Source organism: Phocoena phocoena, chromosome 2, assembly GCF_963924675.1.
Source record: "Phocoena phocoena chromosome 2, mPhoPho1.1, whole genome shotgun sequence".
In the NCBI taxonomy this organism is placed as follows: domain Eukaryota; kingdom Metazoa; phylum Chordata; class Mammalia; order Artiodactyla; family Phocoenidae; genus Phocoena; species Phocoena phocoena.
The window spans coordinates 21426922-21443554 of NC_089220.1; the positions used below are offsets into that span (position 1 = coordinate 21426922).

A 16633-nucleotide genomic window follows, 5' to 3' on the forward strand; every position below is an offset into this window, starting at 1 on the left:
TCCTGCCTAGAGAAGTTCCTTTAGCATTTGCTGTAAAGCTGGCTTGGTGGTGCTGAATTCTCTTCGCTTTTGCTTGTCTGTAAAGGTTTTAATTTCTCTGTTGAATCTGAATGAGATCCTTGCTGGGTAGAGTAATTTTGGTTGTAAGTTTTCCCCTTTTATCACTTTAAATATGTCCTGCCACTCCCTACTGGCTTGCAGAGTTTCTGCTGAAAGATCAGCTGCTAACCTTATGGTGATTCCCTTGTATGTTGTTTGTTGTTTTTCCTTTGCTGCTTTTAATATTTTTTCTTTGTATTTTAATTTTTGATAGTTTGATTAATATGTGTCTTGGCCTGTTTCTCCTTGGATTTATCCTGTATGGGACTCTCTGTGCTTCCTGGACTTGATTGACTATTTATTTTACCCTATTAGGGAAGTTTTCAACTATAATCTCTTCAAATATTTTCTCAGTTCCTTTCTTTTTCTCTTCTTCTTCTGGGATCGCTATAATTCAAATGTTGGTGTATTTAATGTTGTCCCAGAGGTCTCTGAGACTGCCCTCAGTTCTTTTCATTGTTTATTCTGCTCTGTGGTAGTTATTTCCACTATTATATCTTCTAGGTCATTTATCCGTTATTCCCCTATTGATTCCTTCTAGAGAATTTTTAAATTCATTTATTGTGTTGTTCATCATTGTTTGTTTCCTCGTTAGTTCTTCTAGGCCCTTGTTAAACATTTCTTGTATTTTTTCCATTTTATATCCAAGATTTTGGATCATCTTTACTATCATTACTCTGAATTCTTTTTCAGTTAGACTGCCTATTTCCTCTTCATTTGTTAGGTCTGGTTTTTTTTTTTTTTTGTGGTACGCAGGCCTCTCACTGTTGTGGCCTCTTCTGTTGTGGAGCACAGGCTCCGCACGTGCGGGCTCAGTGGCCATGGCTCACGGGCCCAGCTGCTCCACGGCATGTGAGATCTTCCCGGACCGGGGCACAAACCCGTGTCTCCTGCATCGGGAGGTGGACTCTCGACCACTGTGCCACCAGGGAAGCCACTGGTGGGTTTTTACCTTGCTCTTTCCTCTGCTGTGTGTTTCTCTGTCTTCTCATTTTGCTTAACTTACTGTGTTTGGGGTCTCCTTTTCGCAGGCTGCAGGTTTGTAGTTCCCATTGTTTTTGGTGTCTGCCCCCAGTGGGTGAGGTTGGTTCAGTGGGTTGTGTAGGATTCCTGGTGGAGGGGACTCGTGCCTGTGTTCTGGTGGATGAGGCTGGATCTTGTCTTTCTGGGCAGGACTGCATCCATTGGTGTGTTTTGGGGTGTCTGTGACCTTATGATTTTAGGCAGCCTCTCTGCTAATTGGTGTGGTTGTGTTCCTGTCTTGCTAGTTGTTTGGCATAGGGCGTCCAGCACTGTAACTTGCTGGTGATTGAGTGGAGATGGGTCCTAGCGTTGAGACGGAGATCTCTGGGAGAGCTTTCCCCGTTTGATATTATGTGAAGCCAGGAGGTCTCTGGTGTACTACTGTGCTGAACTCGGCTGTCCCACTTCAGCGGCACAGGCCTGACACCCAGCTGAAGCACCAAGAGCCTGTCTGCCCCACTGCTGCCTGCAGTCCCAAGTCCCTGGGACGTAGCTCTGAGCAGCTCCCCAGAAGTTTAATAAACATGTATACTCCTATATACGTGGGAGGTACCCCGAAAAAAAATGAGTAACTCCCTGAAATGGCCCAAGCCACTACCTTAAATACTAGCTAAAGACAAAAGAGGATGTTGGGGGAGGGAATAGGCCAGTTTGGGTAAGTTACCAGGTTACCCTGGTAAACAAGGGTAAGGTTGTTTTGCAGGTTTAAGTCCAGGCCTTCTCTGCTGGTAAAGGGTCTCTAGAGATTTGGACCTCCTCCTATTCCTGGTACAGAGAGACAGCTTTACAAATGGAGATTTCCCTTATAAATGTAAATGTCCCTTACAATAGGGTAACTTTCACTGAGTTTTCAGAGCTTCTCCCTCATCAGCTGTTACTAAAATATAATAAACCTAAAATAATCCTTATGCCAAAAAGGCATATTTTGGGGTAGCAAATCCTTCTGGCCTTCAGGGCAGAAGAGTGAACAATAATCACCAAAATCCTTGCCCCCAAGGAGCTTGAATTCTAGCGAGGAAGACATGGGACATATAGGCTGTTAGAGATAACGTTAAGGAGAAATAAAGCAGAGAAGGGGACTTGCATCTTTGGAGAGAATAGCTCAGGAGAAGGTCACATTTTTACGGAAAATGGGGTGTGAGCCATAAGCATTCCAGATAGAGAAAAGATCTCTATGTTTTATAAATGCCTAAGAAAATAAAATGAAAATTATCTGTAGTTTCATATTTACACCATATCACAGATATTGCTGTTTATTTATTCATTTTCCTCTTAAATCTCAGTATCTCTTCCTGTTTCTGAACCCAACACCATAATTTCGATTCTCCAGCCAGGAGGCCTGACTGACTCTATGTTTTTGGACAAGCTCCTTAACCTCTTTGAGTCTGTTACCCCCTGTGTAAAGGAAGACCACTGTCTAACTCTCAGGACCCATGGGCAAGATGAGATAACATTGGTACGAGTGTCTGACATTTCATGGGTACTCAATAATTGCTAGTTTCTTTCTTTTTTTTTAATTCTTCCTTCCCTGTCCACACTCTTTTCAGCACTTGTTTTCAGTACTTGTCAGTAAATTTGCGATCAGATTCTTATGCAACACGGTGGAGAAACCATGTGATAGGCAATTAACCAAAGACAAATTAGGAACATTAGGAAACTTGATTTTAAAAAAAGAAACTTTCCGAAGTGGTTTTCGCTAAATTTGGTGCTCAAGGTTACAGAGATAAAGCCAAGCCCTGTGCACTTCCCCCTTAAAGATATTTTTCATTGTATGCCAGGTCAGCAGTCCTAGTAGATCTCAATTTGTATATGGAACAGTCTACAGATTCTCCAGTTACAGTCAAACTCAAGGCAAGCGGAGACATATCACATTCATATGCAAATACATCTATATTCACATTCTTATCCCTTAATCCAACCTAGCTCTAATTTTGCAGTGCAAATTGGTAAGTTTTCTTGAGAGTGTTGGTGTGCCACTAAAAATGGAGGAAATGTAAGGGTAAGGGTGAAACCGCATGTAGTTTAGGTCTGAAGGAAACCGAAACCTAGGTTTAGAAATAAAAGTAGAGCCTAGGGACTTCGCAGTGGCACAGTGGTTAAGAATCCTCCTGCCAATGCAGGGGACACAGGTTTGAGCCCTGGTCTGGGGAGATCCCACATGCTGCGGAGCAACTAAGCCTGTGTACCACAACTACTGAGCCTGCGCGCCTATAGTCCGTGCTCCGCAAGAAGAGAAGCCACCGCAATGAGAAGCCCACGCACCGCAACAAAGAGTCGCTCCCGTTCGCCACAACTAGAAAAAGCCCATGGGCAGCAACAAAGACCCAATGCAGCCAAAAAAAAAAAAAAAGTAGAGCCTAAAATCACTCATATTCTTTGGTGAGCTTATCTTTGATTTGAGGGTCATTAGACCTTAATTGTAGTACCGGTTTTGATACTGACTCACTGTGGGGTCTCAGTCAATTAGTTTTCCCTGTCTATATCATGAGTGACACTTCCTTGCCTTGTACGGCTGTTGAGATTTCATAGTGCTTGTGTTGTTTTAGTGCTTGTCTGACTTTCATAACATCAAAGTCAGACAAGCACTAAAGATAAACAAAGTACAACTATTTATACTGTATGTTTTTGGTTTTCCGTCTGTCCCCAGCCATATCATTGACCATGCCCTGCTGGACGTGCCCTTCCTTCAACTCCCTGAGGAGATGCCCTCTGCCTTCCGAGAGCAGCTGGACCACACATTCTGAAGACACCAGTAGTCCTAGTTTTGGCCCTTCGTACACAGGCCTGCAGCTCATCAGTGCTGAGGAGCAGAGTGGCCTGGCTTCCAGGGCCGACTCGACTGGTAAGATGGAGCCCCAAGCCAGAGGGCTCTGCAAATCACTTTTGGTGACCTGTTGCCACTCATCAAATCTCTGCAGCCAGCTTTGTTTGCAGAATGAGTTCAGGCATAGTCATCCAGTCAAAAAGCTAGAATCCTGAGTGGTTCAAAATTGCACTGGGGAAAAACATGCACACCGATTGGCTGGTTGGTTGGCAAGGTTATCAATACTGGGAAACCATTTGACAGTGTATCTTAAGGGGCTGTTTTCCGACTGTTCTGTACAAGTACGGTTCCCTGTCAGTTTATATTCTCCTTGGTTAACCGAACTATGTGTAATATGAACAAGGCTGAATCTTTCATCCTACCACCCACGCACCTTCCCTATTCAGCAAGAGGGAGGTTACATTTAAGCAGAGAAAAAGGAAATGTTATGTGAAGTGGAATGAGAATCAGGATGCAGCCACTGTGTCCAGAGTACAGATCATTTTGCAGTTCTGTTTTTTCTGTTGTGCCTGGATTGAGCTATGCACCAGTGTATAACATCCCATGTTCTCATTTATTACATTTCCGGTAGGTGTAGGGTGGAATGCTGGCTGGCTTTGCAGGTAGAATACGGGCCTGTCAGCAAGCACTGTATTATGGGTTGGGTTTAGGGCAGCATTGGAAAGATGTTGTGTGTGGTTAGTGTTTTGGTTATTTGGCCCAAGGGATTGCTTTCCTTTGAAAGTGATAGAGTTACTGATGGTTTCTCTGTAGATGAATTTACCCAGTGTGTCCAACAATATTTGTTTTTCCTTCTCAAAGGTGTGCTTTAGGAATTTGTCTCTGGATCCTTTTTCAAATTTGGGTAACATTTGTCCTCACGGTGTGTGCTACTGGGAGGTTCTACAAGTAAGAGTGATCCCTCTTGCAGACTAAAGGGTTCAGACAGGATTTGGTTTGGTATTTGATAATATTGCAAGGAATCCTAGTTTACGGTGGTCTCTCTCTCTCTCTCTTCACAAGCCACAGTTCTTTATTGCATTTTGTTTGCACTGACACACTCAGTTCTGGTTGATGCTCTGCGACGGCTGATCTTGATCAGCAGCTGAAATATGCCCTCATACCCCCCTCTCCACCCTGGGGAGCATTTCATGGATGGGAGCATCTTGTGGATGGGAAGTCACAAGCTGAGGTGGTGAGGAAGAGAGGCGGTGCTTGCCTCCCGTTTGCATCTCCTTGCTCTCAACCTCTTTGCCAAGCCTTCCCGTGGAGGAGGCTAAGAGCACGCAGACGCTGGAGTCAAGACTGCTCAGGTTCAGATCCTCCTTCTGCCATCGTGACCTTGGGCAAGATTCTTAGTATCTTTACGACTCAGTTTCCTCATCTGAAAAATGGCCGTAATAATAGTTCTTACCTCAGCCAAATTATTACTCACTCCAAGTGAGACAGTTTATGTACAGCGTCTTAACATAATGCCTGACACAGAATGAATGATCATCAAGGATGTGATTTCTTCTCTCTCCTGCCCCAGGGTTCTTATTGCTTTAGAGAAGTAGAGGTGGGCTCCTCACTGCAGCAAAAGTCAAGATCTCTAGGCTCAGGCTGTTCTTTCTGGTGGCCTCTTTACTTAGGTGAAAATTGCTTTAATTCCTAGAGGTTCAAATGATGAAGATCAGAGTCGTAGCCTGAACTGGACATTGTTAAGCTGTCCCCAAAGCTTATAATTATGTTTAGTATCTCCCTTTTCATTGAGAAAGCCTCCTGCCCTGTGTTGTTTTGGTCAGGTTCCTAGCAGGAAGCAGATGGTGCCCTCAGAGGGGTTTATCTGAAGAGAGTTTAATGAAAGAACTGCTTACAGAGGCAACAAGACCTAGATTCATGGAAGAGGGGCTGCCCCACAGGTGCTATGGCTATAGAAAGAACACCACCACTGCCAGAGACTTGGCATAGTGGGGAGAATAACTACCCAGATCTTGTGTTGGTCCTCGCATCAGCAGATCTTGTCGGAAACCAAAGGGCATGGAGCCCTGGTGACGCAGCCCGCAGCAGTCAGCCACCAGGCCACAGAGCAGGTGTAGAGAGGTGGAGAATGGCTTTGGAGTGAGGGGTGGTGGTGAAGCAAATGGAGAATAGCCAACACACTTTGGTCCCTACCAGGAACTCAATGTCCTGCAGGCTGAGGTCACTCCAGAGACACAAATGCAAAACCAGGACTAGAGAATGATGAGTGATGCTCTCGGTTCCCTCCTTCAGCAGGAGGCGGTTTCTGCAGCTACAGGGAGGCTAGAGGTGTGGCCTTTTAGCAACCGTCCTCTTTTGCAGAAGTAGTAATAATCATAGCCAGGACTTACTGAGTGTGTGCTGTGTGTCAGATGTGGATTATCTCTGCCTTTGCAAGAATCCTGCTGGCAGGCATCATTCTCATATCCTAGTTGACCCTGAGTCTGTAGAAGGTTAAGAGACTTGTCTAAGAGAACACCGCTAAGGAATGGACAAATCTGTGTCTTAGTCAAAGTTCCAAAGCCTTTTCCAGTGGCTCCCAAACCTGGCAGTGCCAGAGTCATCATGTTATCAGTTTGCTGTTACCTTCCAGACCTGCTGTACAGATAGGTGTAGAGGGAATACATATATATACCTGACCGGTGCCAACAGGGTGGAGTTCTGGCTTTGAAAAGCCTTTAACTCATCCTGGGTCCCAGGATAGAAGGAAGATAAGGAAAAACAAGGTTTAGGAGGACGACCAAGTATTTTTGAAGCCTGTGGCACTTACCCATCCACCCCAGCAATGGGGAATTTACAGATGCTTTCAGTTGAGCTATGGAGAGCTTCAAAGAAATTGATAAACATGGAAAAGTGCCCCCAGCCAGGTGGCTACCCATCCTCTGCCCAGCACCGGGCCTGTGGCACTGGCCAGCCTCTGGGAGAGCCCTACTTTGAGGCTGGATGTTTCAGTCAGGGTAAACTGAATCCCTCAGGCTGGGGAGCAGATTCTCATCCACCTCTGTCTCCCCTCCCTGGAGCTTCTCTTCCTCATCTGTGAAATGGGGCTGGGCACCCCTGCACAGGCAGGGTGACAAGGTGTGTGCAGAGGTGCTTCGTACAGTGCCCTAGGAGTAAAAAAAACAATCCTAATTGAATAGCCCTGTGCCTTATTTCCCTTTAGCCTGGGAAATGAGGGTAATTATTGCCTACTCCTTTATTGCCCCAAAGAGGACTGTAAACCATATGCATTGTGGGATGGGATCCGAGAGGGGCTTCGCGGTCCTCAGCAGTGAGCTGGGGTAAGTGGAGAGACGCTGCGGGGTTTCAGGATGATGGGTTCCTGTGCTGAGGGCTTGGGGGTCCTTGGGAGGACCTTCCTTGGGGAGACTTCTGTCATTTATCTGCCCACTTTCGACCCCCATGTCCTTTAGCATTGCGGAGGGAAGAAGAGGGTGAAGGGAAGTTGCCCCGCCAGCCCAGGGGTTTCCCTGTGGATGTGGCTGGGGCAGATGCTCCGCGATTCATCTCCTGTGTGGAGCGGGATTATGGTGGCCCAGGGCTGGCCTGTCTGCCTGGCTCTGTTGCTCTGTACGAGGCCACAGCAAGCCATACCTCCTCGCTGTCCTTTGCGGCAGGAGTCCTGCCAGAAGCTGGCATCCCCACAGGGCAATCCCGATTCCCAGCATAATTGTGCATGGAAAGACTCTGATCAGCCTACACTTTCTTCTCGTTTTCTCACTAAGGGGATAATTAGCAGGAGGAAGGCAAACAAATCCCAAATCCCCTCACCTTGGTTAAATCACGGGGTGTGGGCAGAGCTGGAGAGCAGTGTAGAGGTTTGCTCTGGGGTTCGGCTTTTCAGTGCAAATGGCAAAAGTGGGACTAGGCAAGATCCCTAATAGCACCCCCTGTCTCCCCAGGGTCCCCTTTCCCTAGATGACAGGCACACCCTGTCATCTTCACCAGTCACAGTAGCTCTGTAATGCCCCTAGTTTTACCTGAGTTGATAAATGGTAAGAGGGTCGAAGGAATAAAAATAAGCCTTCTGCCTTGGAAGTCCATTGCAACCAAGAGAAGAGAAAACACAAAAATGTTTACAGTAGCACAAGCTGCTGTTAAGTAGTGGGCCTCCATTTTGGTTGCACAGGCTCCGGACACGCAGGCTCAGCGGCCAAGGCTCACGGGCCCATCTGCTCCGCGGCATGTGGGATCTTCCCGGACCGGGGCACGAACCCATGTCCCCTTCATCGGCAGGCGGACTCTCAATACTGCGCCACCAGGGAAGCCCCTGGGTTTCTTTTATGCATAAGAAAGGTGTCGGTTTACGTGTGGGATGACGATGCTCAGGTGTATATGCAAACTGAGAAACTTGATGCTGGCTGAAGCACATAGCAGGTGTTTAATAGTTGTCTGTTGAATGGATCCTTGCATGAAAGGAGTGGGATTCCAGGTGGTGAGAGTCATCTGCATCCCAGACATCTGTATCCCATTTGGGTTTAAGAGTCCAGCATTTCTCCCAAGTGTGTCCCATGCAGCCGCCTAAGAAAAGCCAGGATGCTGGGGCCAACGAGTTAGGTCATGACCTGCCACCTTTGTTTTTTTAAAAAATATTTATTTTATTTTTTAATTTTCGGCTGCGGCAGGTCTTAGTTGCGGCACACGGGATCTTTCGTTGCTGTGTGCAGGCTCTTTGTTGTGGTGTGCGGGCTTCTCTCGAGTTGTGGCACGAGGCTCCCAGAGCACGTGGGCTCTGTAGTTGTGGCGCATGGGCTCTGTAGTTTGCGGCATGCGGGCTCTCTAGTTGCGGCACGTGGGCTCAGTAGTTGTGGGGCACAGGCTTAGTTGCCATGCAGCATGTGGGAATCTTAGTTCCCTGACCAGGGATCGAACCCATGTCCCCTGCATTGGAAGGCGGATTCATAACCACTGGACCACCAGGGAAGTCCCCCTGCCACCTTTGCTGAAGATTCGTAACATGTATTAGCTTATTAAAGATTTTGAAAAGTCCTGAAATGATATGGTATTTATGTATGTATCTATGTATATGTATAATTTATATGTGTGTGTGTATATATATATATATATATACACACACACACACATATATATTTATATACACATACACACATATATATATTTATATACATCTACAAATCATTTTAGTCTTTCATTAACCCATAATGCCTATCTGGTTACCTGGTCAGATCTCAAGGTATAGAAACCCAAACATACATAAATTAGCAAATTTGAGTTGGAAGTGCATGCCATTGCTAAAGTGTTGGGAAACCAGAGAAACCAGAAAGAAATATTTTGACAAACTTTCCTGGATTTACAAAGGTAGCTCTACTTTGTCTCATGCTCTGCTATACCTCTTGGCCTTATTTTAAAAATTCTAATTCAATAGACTCAGGAATACATTTTGCCAAACGTTCTTTGTATTTAAGCCCTCGTGGGCTTTAAAACAAATGTAGACCAGATGTTCTTGATTTATTTGCATTTAACTGATCACAATGGAATTCTGCCAGAGCAGTAGGAGATCCCCAGGGATTTGGGCCTCTTCTTTTTTTTTCCCCCCCTCAGAAACAAGTGTTTATGATGGGTAGAAACCTATGGACTCGGGAGTTCAATTTTTGTGACAAGCACTTTTTATATGCTTAGAAAGTTTCTGTTGTCATGATTGGTTAAGGATAGAATGAGAACAGCACCAGGGCTGTGTGCCTCTTTATAAGATGTAACATGTTTCTCTGTTGCCTGTTTTGTCATAATCCTGCTGCAGCTGGTAGAACACTAGACCAGGGGGCCCAGATTCCCAGTAAACAGTAATTATCATTGTGCATGATGGGGCTACAGGGGATTCTTGTTATTCTTAAGGCACATTTGTATTTTATGATTCTTTTTCACCTTGAATATATTTTGCTTAGAAAACAAAATGAGCTAACTTATTTTAAAATTTCTTTTGCCTAACTATGAATTTCAGTGATAATTTGTATCCCTCCTGAGTAATAGTGCCCTCCTCAAAATCGAAGAACAGTAGAACATATTTTTAAAACAAATTACATCTTTTTCTCTTTCATTAACAAATAGAAATTTGGCCCCATTTCTGTTATTAGGGTGCCCCAGGATCCTTGATGTTCTTGTTCCCATTAAGTTGTACATTTTGGATTTTTTTTTTTTTTTTGCGGTACGCGGGCCTTTCACTGCTGTGGCCTCTCGCGTTGTGGAGCACAGGCTCCGGACGCGCAGGCTCAGCGGCCATGGCCCACGGGCCTAGCCGCTCCGCGGCATGTGGGATCCTCCTGGACCGGGGCATGAACCTGTGTCCCCTGCATCGGCAGGCGGACTCTCAACCACTGCGCCACCAGGGAAGCCCTACATTTTGGATTTAAATCAGTATTTTAAAACTCTAATGATTGCTTTCTTTGAAAATTTCTTTTCAAAGAGGTTCAAAAGTTTCTCAGAAACACAAATTTTTATGGAGTAAAACTGGTATTTTGCCAGTCATTGCAAATACAGAAAAGAGTGAAGTGTATGACATCTGTCTATGAAGAACGGATAACCTACAAATTTTTGCTGTTAAAAGGATCATTATATATAACTTAAAAAATAGTTTTTAGCTATGAAACATCTACTGTATGCTAGGAATGTGTTACACACATGCACATACACATTATCTTCATAATCTTAAGAGTAGATATTACTACCCCATTTTGTAGAAGCAGAAACACAGCTAAGGAGATTAAATGATTTGGCCAAAGTCACACAACTGAAAAGGGTAGTGTTGGGATTCAGTCCAAGCCTCTCTCCTCAGTTTCCCTGCCTGGTGCCTGGTAATGAGAGGCTGGTGTTTGTGAATGCAGTGAGTTGTGGGCAGCAGTTATAGAAAACCTTCTGGGGGCCCAGCGCTGCTTCCTCTGCATCCCGGGAGCTATGTACAAACCTCCATCATGAGTTTATCTCATTGGGTGGCAGTGACCTGTTCAGGAGTCCCCACTACACTGAGGCCTTCTTGGAAGCAGGAACCACATCATATTCATTTTATATTCCCAGAACACTGCCTGGCACGTTGAACTTACGCAGTGGATATTTGTGGAATAAATTAACTATTCTGATATAGGGCTAGAAGACCCTTGTTCCCAATCCTGTTCTCCAGTTACCTAGGCTTAAGTGTATTTGCTAATTGAAATGTAACTTCATGACAGGGAAGAACTAAAAGAGAACAGATAGGTGCAGCCAGTGTGTAAATAAGACTTTTTTCCTGTGTTTTCACGTTAGCCATTTATCCAGTCGTGTCCGTTCATTTTGTTTTCCTGTTCTTATTTGGGTTTTACTATAGTCTTTTAAATTTTCTAAAAATCAATTGACGTATATGTGTGGGTGCAGTGGGGGGTTCTCTCTCTGTCTGGGTATCTCAGAATTTCACTTACCCTGTATATTCTTTGACCAAAGCAGCCATATTTTCCTTTCCTATTTATTTAGCTCAGAGAGTGCAAAGAAGGTAATTTGGAGAAAGCTTTTCTGTGATATTGAAATAGGTCCTTGTGATTATTGAACCATCTATGTAGACCAAAATCTGAGAAAGAGTGGTAGAGTTTAAGATGCTGTGCTCCATACAGATTATCTAAACTAGATATTTTAGAAGTACTTAATAAAAAAACCTGTGACCTCCAACCAGAGATTTTGCAAGTTCCTTTTAGAATTGCTAATGCACTAGTCCTGAAGAGGAGGTGACAACTGTAGTGCCTTTTATTCATTACTTTCTGTGGTGTTCTTTGTAGTGTTATGATCTTCCTTTTATAGATGACAACACCAATGCCCAGGGCCACACATTAGTTAAGGGACAGAATTAGGATTGATGTCCAGGCTTGTTGACGCTGTGCAGCTCTGCCCGTCCTGTGGCTGAGCTCTCTGCAAGGACCACTTCACTGCACCCAGTCCTACAGGGCGGAGTTTAAGAGGATGGACGTGTGGACACAGGGTGGGAAGGGGAGGGCGGGACAAATTGGAAGATTAGGCTTGACATAAATACATTACCATGTGTAAGACAGATAGCTAGTGGGAACATGATATATAGCACAGGGACCTCAGCTCGGTGAGAATGAAAATACTTCCACTTAGAAAATTAAATATGTTACTAGAGCATTTAAAAATTTCTTCTGTGCTATATGTGTTTGATTGGGGGCTGGCCTGTTTGTTTGGGGGTTGAGTGCTGGCCTGTTTGCTTTGTGGGGGAGGCCATTGTTTCAAACATTGCTGTCATGTACTTGTGATTTTTCGCTGGCATGATGCTAGTTGCTTACTCTTTGCAGGAAGTAGATACAGAGTGATGGAAAGCCATGATCTTCTGAGTTTGACAGACCAAAGACCACTCCTGCTACTCCCCTGCTTCGTGACATTCGGCAGATTATTTAACCTCAGTGACCTTTAGTTTCCTCAACTGTAGAATGGAAATAATAGTGATAATACTGAGCTTGCAGGTTTATTTTGAGGGTTCAGTGAGACCTGGAACATAAAGCTTCTGGAATAAAATAAGGAGTAGTCATTATGATGATAGCGATATAATGCGGTTTTCAGAATTCCTCATGTTTTAGAGCTAGGACTTAGTCAATGGGAGGAAAATTCTTTTAAGTTGTGGGAAAACGGCCAAGTGGAACTCCGAAGAGGTTCTCCTTTATGTCCTTAGGTGGCTAGTTTCTGTAAACCGCCTTTACAGAAAGGCAGTTTCTTTTATTCTTTCTGTTCTCATTGACTGAAGGGTGGGCTCACTCAGCGTGCTTTGTGAAACCACTTGTGTCTATGGCATTTTTCTGCAGAATTAGAATCAGGAAGAAAAGCTTCCCTGAGAAGAGGAGGGAGAGAGGGTGGGGGGAGGGGGAGGGCTGGATGGGGGTAGGGAGCCCATGCCAGGTTTACTTTCATGAGGTGCCTCGCCCCTCCTCCTCTTCAGAATTGGTTTGTTTGGACAAATTGGTTGCCTCAAGCAACACATTATTAGTTTGAGCCAGAATGTATCCCAGGAGACTTGCTGCTTTCCCTTTGCCAAGTAATTGTCCTTTTCCCAAAGAGGATGCTGGGACTGTGGAGGCATTTTCCACTTTGGCATATTTCAATCCAGTCCCCCCACCTCCCTTACACTGAGTGTCTGCTGCTTGCACTAGCATTTAGAAAGCAACCAGTTGTGAGCTGTTAATCTTTGTTTTCAACTCCAGGATTTTGTCGACCTTCCTTAAACCCTCAGTACTGGTGTCTAAGGAAAGAAGATTGTACAGGCAGACCTCGGAGACATTTCAGCTTCCCTTCCAGACCACTGCAACAAAGTGAATATTGCAATAAAGCGAGTCAGGCAAAGTGTTTGGTTTCCCAGTACATATAAAAGTTATGTTCACACTCTAGTATGTTATGTGTGCAATAGCATTATGTCTAAAAAACAAGATAGATACCTTAATTAAAAAATCCTTTGGGGGCTTCCCTGGTGGTTCGGTGGTTAAGAATCTGCCTGCCAATGCAGGGGACATGGGTTCGAGCCCTGGTCCTGGAAGATCCCACATGCCACGGAGGAACTGAGTCTGTGTGCCACAACTACCGAGCCTGCACTCTAGAGCCCACGAGCCACAACGACTGAGCCCATGTGCCACAATTACTGAAGCCCGAGCACCTAGAACCTGTGCTCTGCAACAAGAGAAGCCACTGCAATGAAAAGCCTGTGCACTGCAACCAACAGTAGCCCCCGCTCGCCACAACTAGAGAAAGCCTGCGTGCAGCAACAAAGACCCAACGCAGCCAAAAATAAATAAATAAAATTTAAAAAAAGCTTTGTTGCTAAAAAATGCGAACCGTCATCTGAGCCTTCAGCGAATTGTGCTCTTTTTGCTGGTGGAGGGTCTTGCCTTGATGCTGACTGATCAGGATGGTGGTTGCTGAAGGATGGGTTGCTGTGGCAACTTCTTAAAGCTAGACAGCCATGAAGTCTGCCACATTGGTTGACTCTTCCTTTCAGGAATGATTTCTCTGCAGCATGCAGTGCTGTTTGATAGCATTTTACCCACTGTAGAACTTCTTTCAAAACGGGAGTCAATCCTCTCAAACCCTGCCACTGCTTTATCAACTAAATTTATGCAATATTCTGAATGCTGTTGTCATTAAATACATTATCGCAAATGTGTTGTCATTTCAACCGTCTTCACAGCATCTTCACCAAGAGTAGTTTCCATCTCAAGAAACCACTTTCTTTGCTCATCTGTAGGAAGCAGCTCCTCATCTGTTAAGGTTTTATTATGAGATTGTAGCAATTCAGTGACGTCTTCAGGCTCCACTTCTAATTCTAGTTCTTCTTGCCCTTTCTACCACAGTTATAATAGTAACTTCAAAAATCACTGATCACAGATCACCATGACAAATGTAATAATGAAAAAGTTTGAGATATTGTGAGAACTACCAAAACGTGACACAGAGACATGAAGTGAGCAAATGCTATTGGAAAAAATGGCGCCGATAGACTTGCTAGATTCAGGGTCACCACACACCTTCAATCGGTAAAAAACAAAATATATCTGTATATCTTTAAATATGGTATTGGCAGAACTTTTTGTTATCGTATGTATGGTAGTGCTACCCAGAAGAGCCTGGATGAAATCCCGGGAGTTGACTGGAGTTCTGTGACTGGGCAGGTATGTGCCCTCTGCACTCCCAGTTGCTCGCATTTCTGTTCCTGAATTGCTAACATTCAGTGCGCTTTGAGGCTCCTTTTCCGGTAGTGATGGTTTGGGTTATCAATACACCTACCTTGCTTCACTCTCTTTGTGACCCTCCAGAAATAGAATTCAGGGCCACATCTTGGTAAAAAATTTATAAAATGAGAGAATATAAATAAAGTCCCTAATGTGAAGAAGAGCAGATAGTATTTTTATTTTTTAAAGGTATCCATTATTTGTGAATTTACATTTGAATGTATCTACCTATCCATTTCCCATCTTGTACCAGAAAGAATTATCCCTATGAATGGTTTTCAGGTCATGTCTGCTCAGATTATATCAAATATGAGGCACTTGCTAGAGCTGAGAGTCTTTCTGAGTTGGAACAAAGAAAAGTCATCTGGTCCTTGCTGGAAGTAATACTATGAATTTGGCCTAAGGATATCAAATATGGACATTTTTAATGGCAGTTAAGGTAATTCTGCTGTAGGTAAAAACACACTTGTTTTCAAAAAGCTTTCAAATACATACATAATTTTATTCACTCTTTATTATAGCCTGTGAGATAAGGAGAAAAATATCCTGCCTTTTCACAGAGGAGGAAACTAAGGCTTATTAATTTTCAATGATTTGTCCTCTGTTCTACTACCAATACTAATATCAGTATTAGGCATATTAATATACCAATTAATGTATGAATATGTATCGTAAAATACAGATGCTAATGACATATCAATATATTATACCTCACATATATTTAATACACTTTATATTATATATTGATATTAATAATATTGAAATAATTTATATAATGTCCTTATATAAATTATACATAGGCGGCTAGCTGCTTTAACAACTCCAAGATTTCAGTGGATTAGCACAGTTCAAGTTTATTTCTCATCCACTCGACTGTGAGTGCAGGGTGGCGACAGGGTGCTGTGCTCCAGAGTTCAGGGACCCATTGCTGTGCTCAGAGTCTCCTCTGTTCAGGTGGTGGGTGGGAAGTGGACGTGCACAATCTGTTGGCCAGAACGCAGGGCCTGGCCATGCCTTCCTGTCAAAGAGGCTGGAAAATGTGGCCTCGTTACATGCTTGGAAAGCAGAGAACACAAATGTTCATGAACACAAGAGGCTGTGCCACAAAACGTATAGAAATCTGTAGTGTTTATCTCCCCTGATTATAGGGACCCTGTTTAAGATCTGTAGACCATTATGTTTTTCCTCCAGCTTTATTGAGGTATAATAGACACACAATAAACGAAACACTTTTAAAGGGTACAGTGTGATGAGCTTTGAAACATGTCTACATCCGTGAAGTCATCGCTAGAATCAAGATAATGAACGTATCTTCCACCGGAAGTTCCTGCTATCTATTTGTAATCCTCCTTCCTCACTACCCCCTCATCTCCTGCCCCAGGCACCCACTACTCTGCCTACAAAGATCTGCTTGAGATTTTAAGAATCTTGTATAAATGGAATCATACAGTAGGTTCTGTAATTTGGCTTCTTTCACTCAACATTATTATTTGGGATTCATCCATGTTGCATAAATTCATTCCTTTCTATTGATGAGTAGTGTTTTATTGTATTGTTACACCACAATTTGCTTTATTTGAAAAAACAAACAAATCCAGCTTTTCAAAGATTGAGGACCTTCTTGATACTTCGCCTTACAGTTTGAAAAGTCTAAGAAAAGCCTTCTTTGGGCAGGTCTGAAAGAACAGCCCCAAGTCTCTCATATGGAGCATGAGTCCCAAGAAAAGAAGGACTAGACTGAGCAGGTGCTGTGCTTTTCTTGTTTCTGAACTTCAAATTGGGTGGGCTATTAATCAAGTACTGGCAACCTAATATAGACCAATCACTGTGCCCCGTGACCTTGGGAATACAGTCATCCCTTGGTATCTGCAGGGACCACAGGAGCCCCTGTGGATACCAAAATCTGCAGATGCTCAAGTCCCTTGTGTAAAATGACATAATACAATGAATACAGTCTGTGCTCCATATCCACTGTTTCTCATCCTTGGATGCAAAAAGGCCA

The 16633-nt window shown here is 43.9% G+C and overlaps 1 protein-coding gene across 1 annotated transcript in view; it reads left to right on the plus strand.

Annotated features, from left to right (window-relative positions):
• STON2 (stonin 2) overlaps nt 1-16633 on the plus strand; it is a 107886-nt gene that overhangs the window by 23967 nt on the left and 67286 nt on the right. The window contains exon 3 of the mRNA XM_065871488.1: nt 3770-3964. Within this exon, the coding sequence (XP_065727560.1) occupies nt 3770-3964 (195 nt within the window). The remainder of the gene's footprint in view (nt 1-3769; nt 3965-16633) is intronic.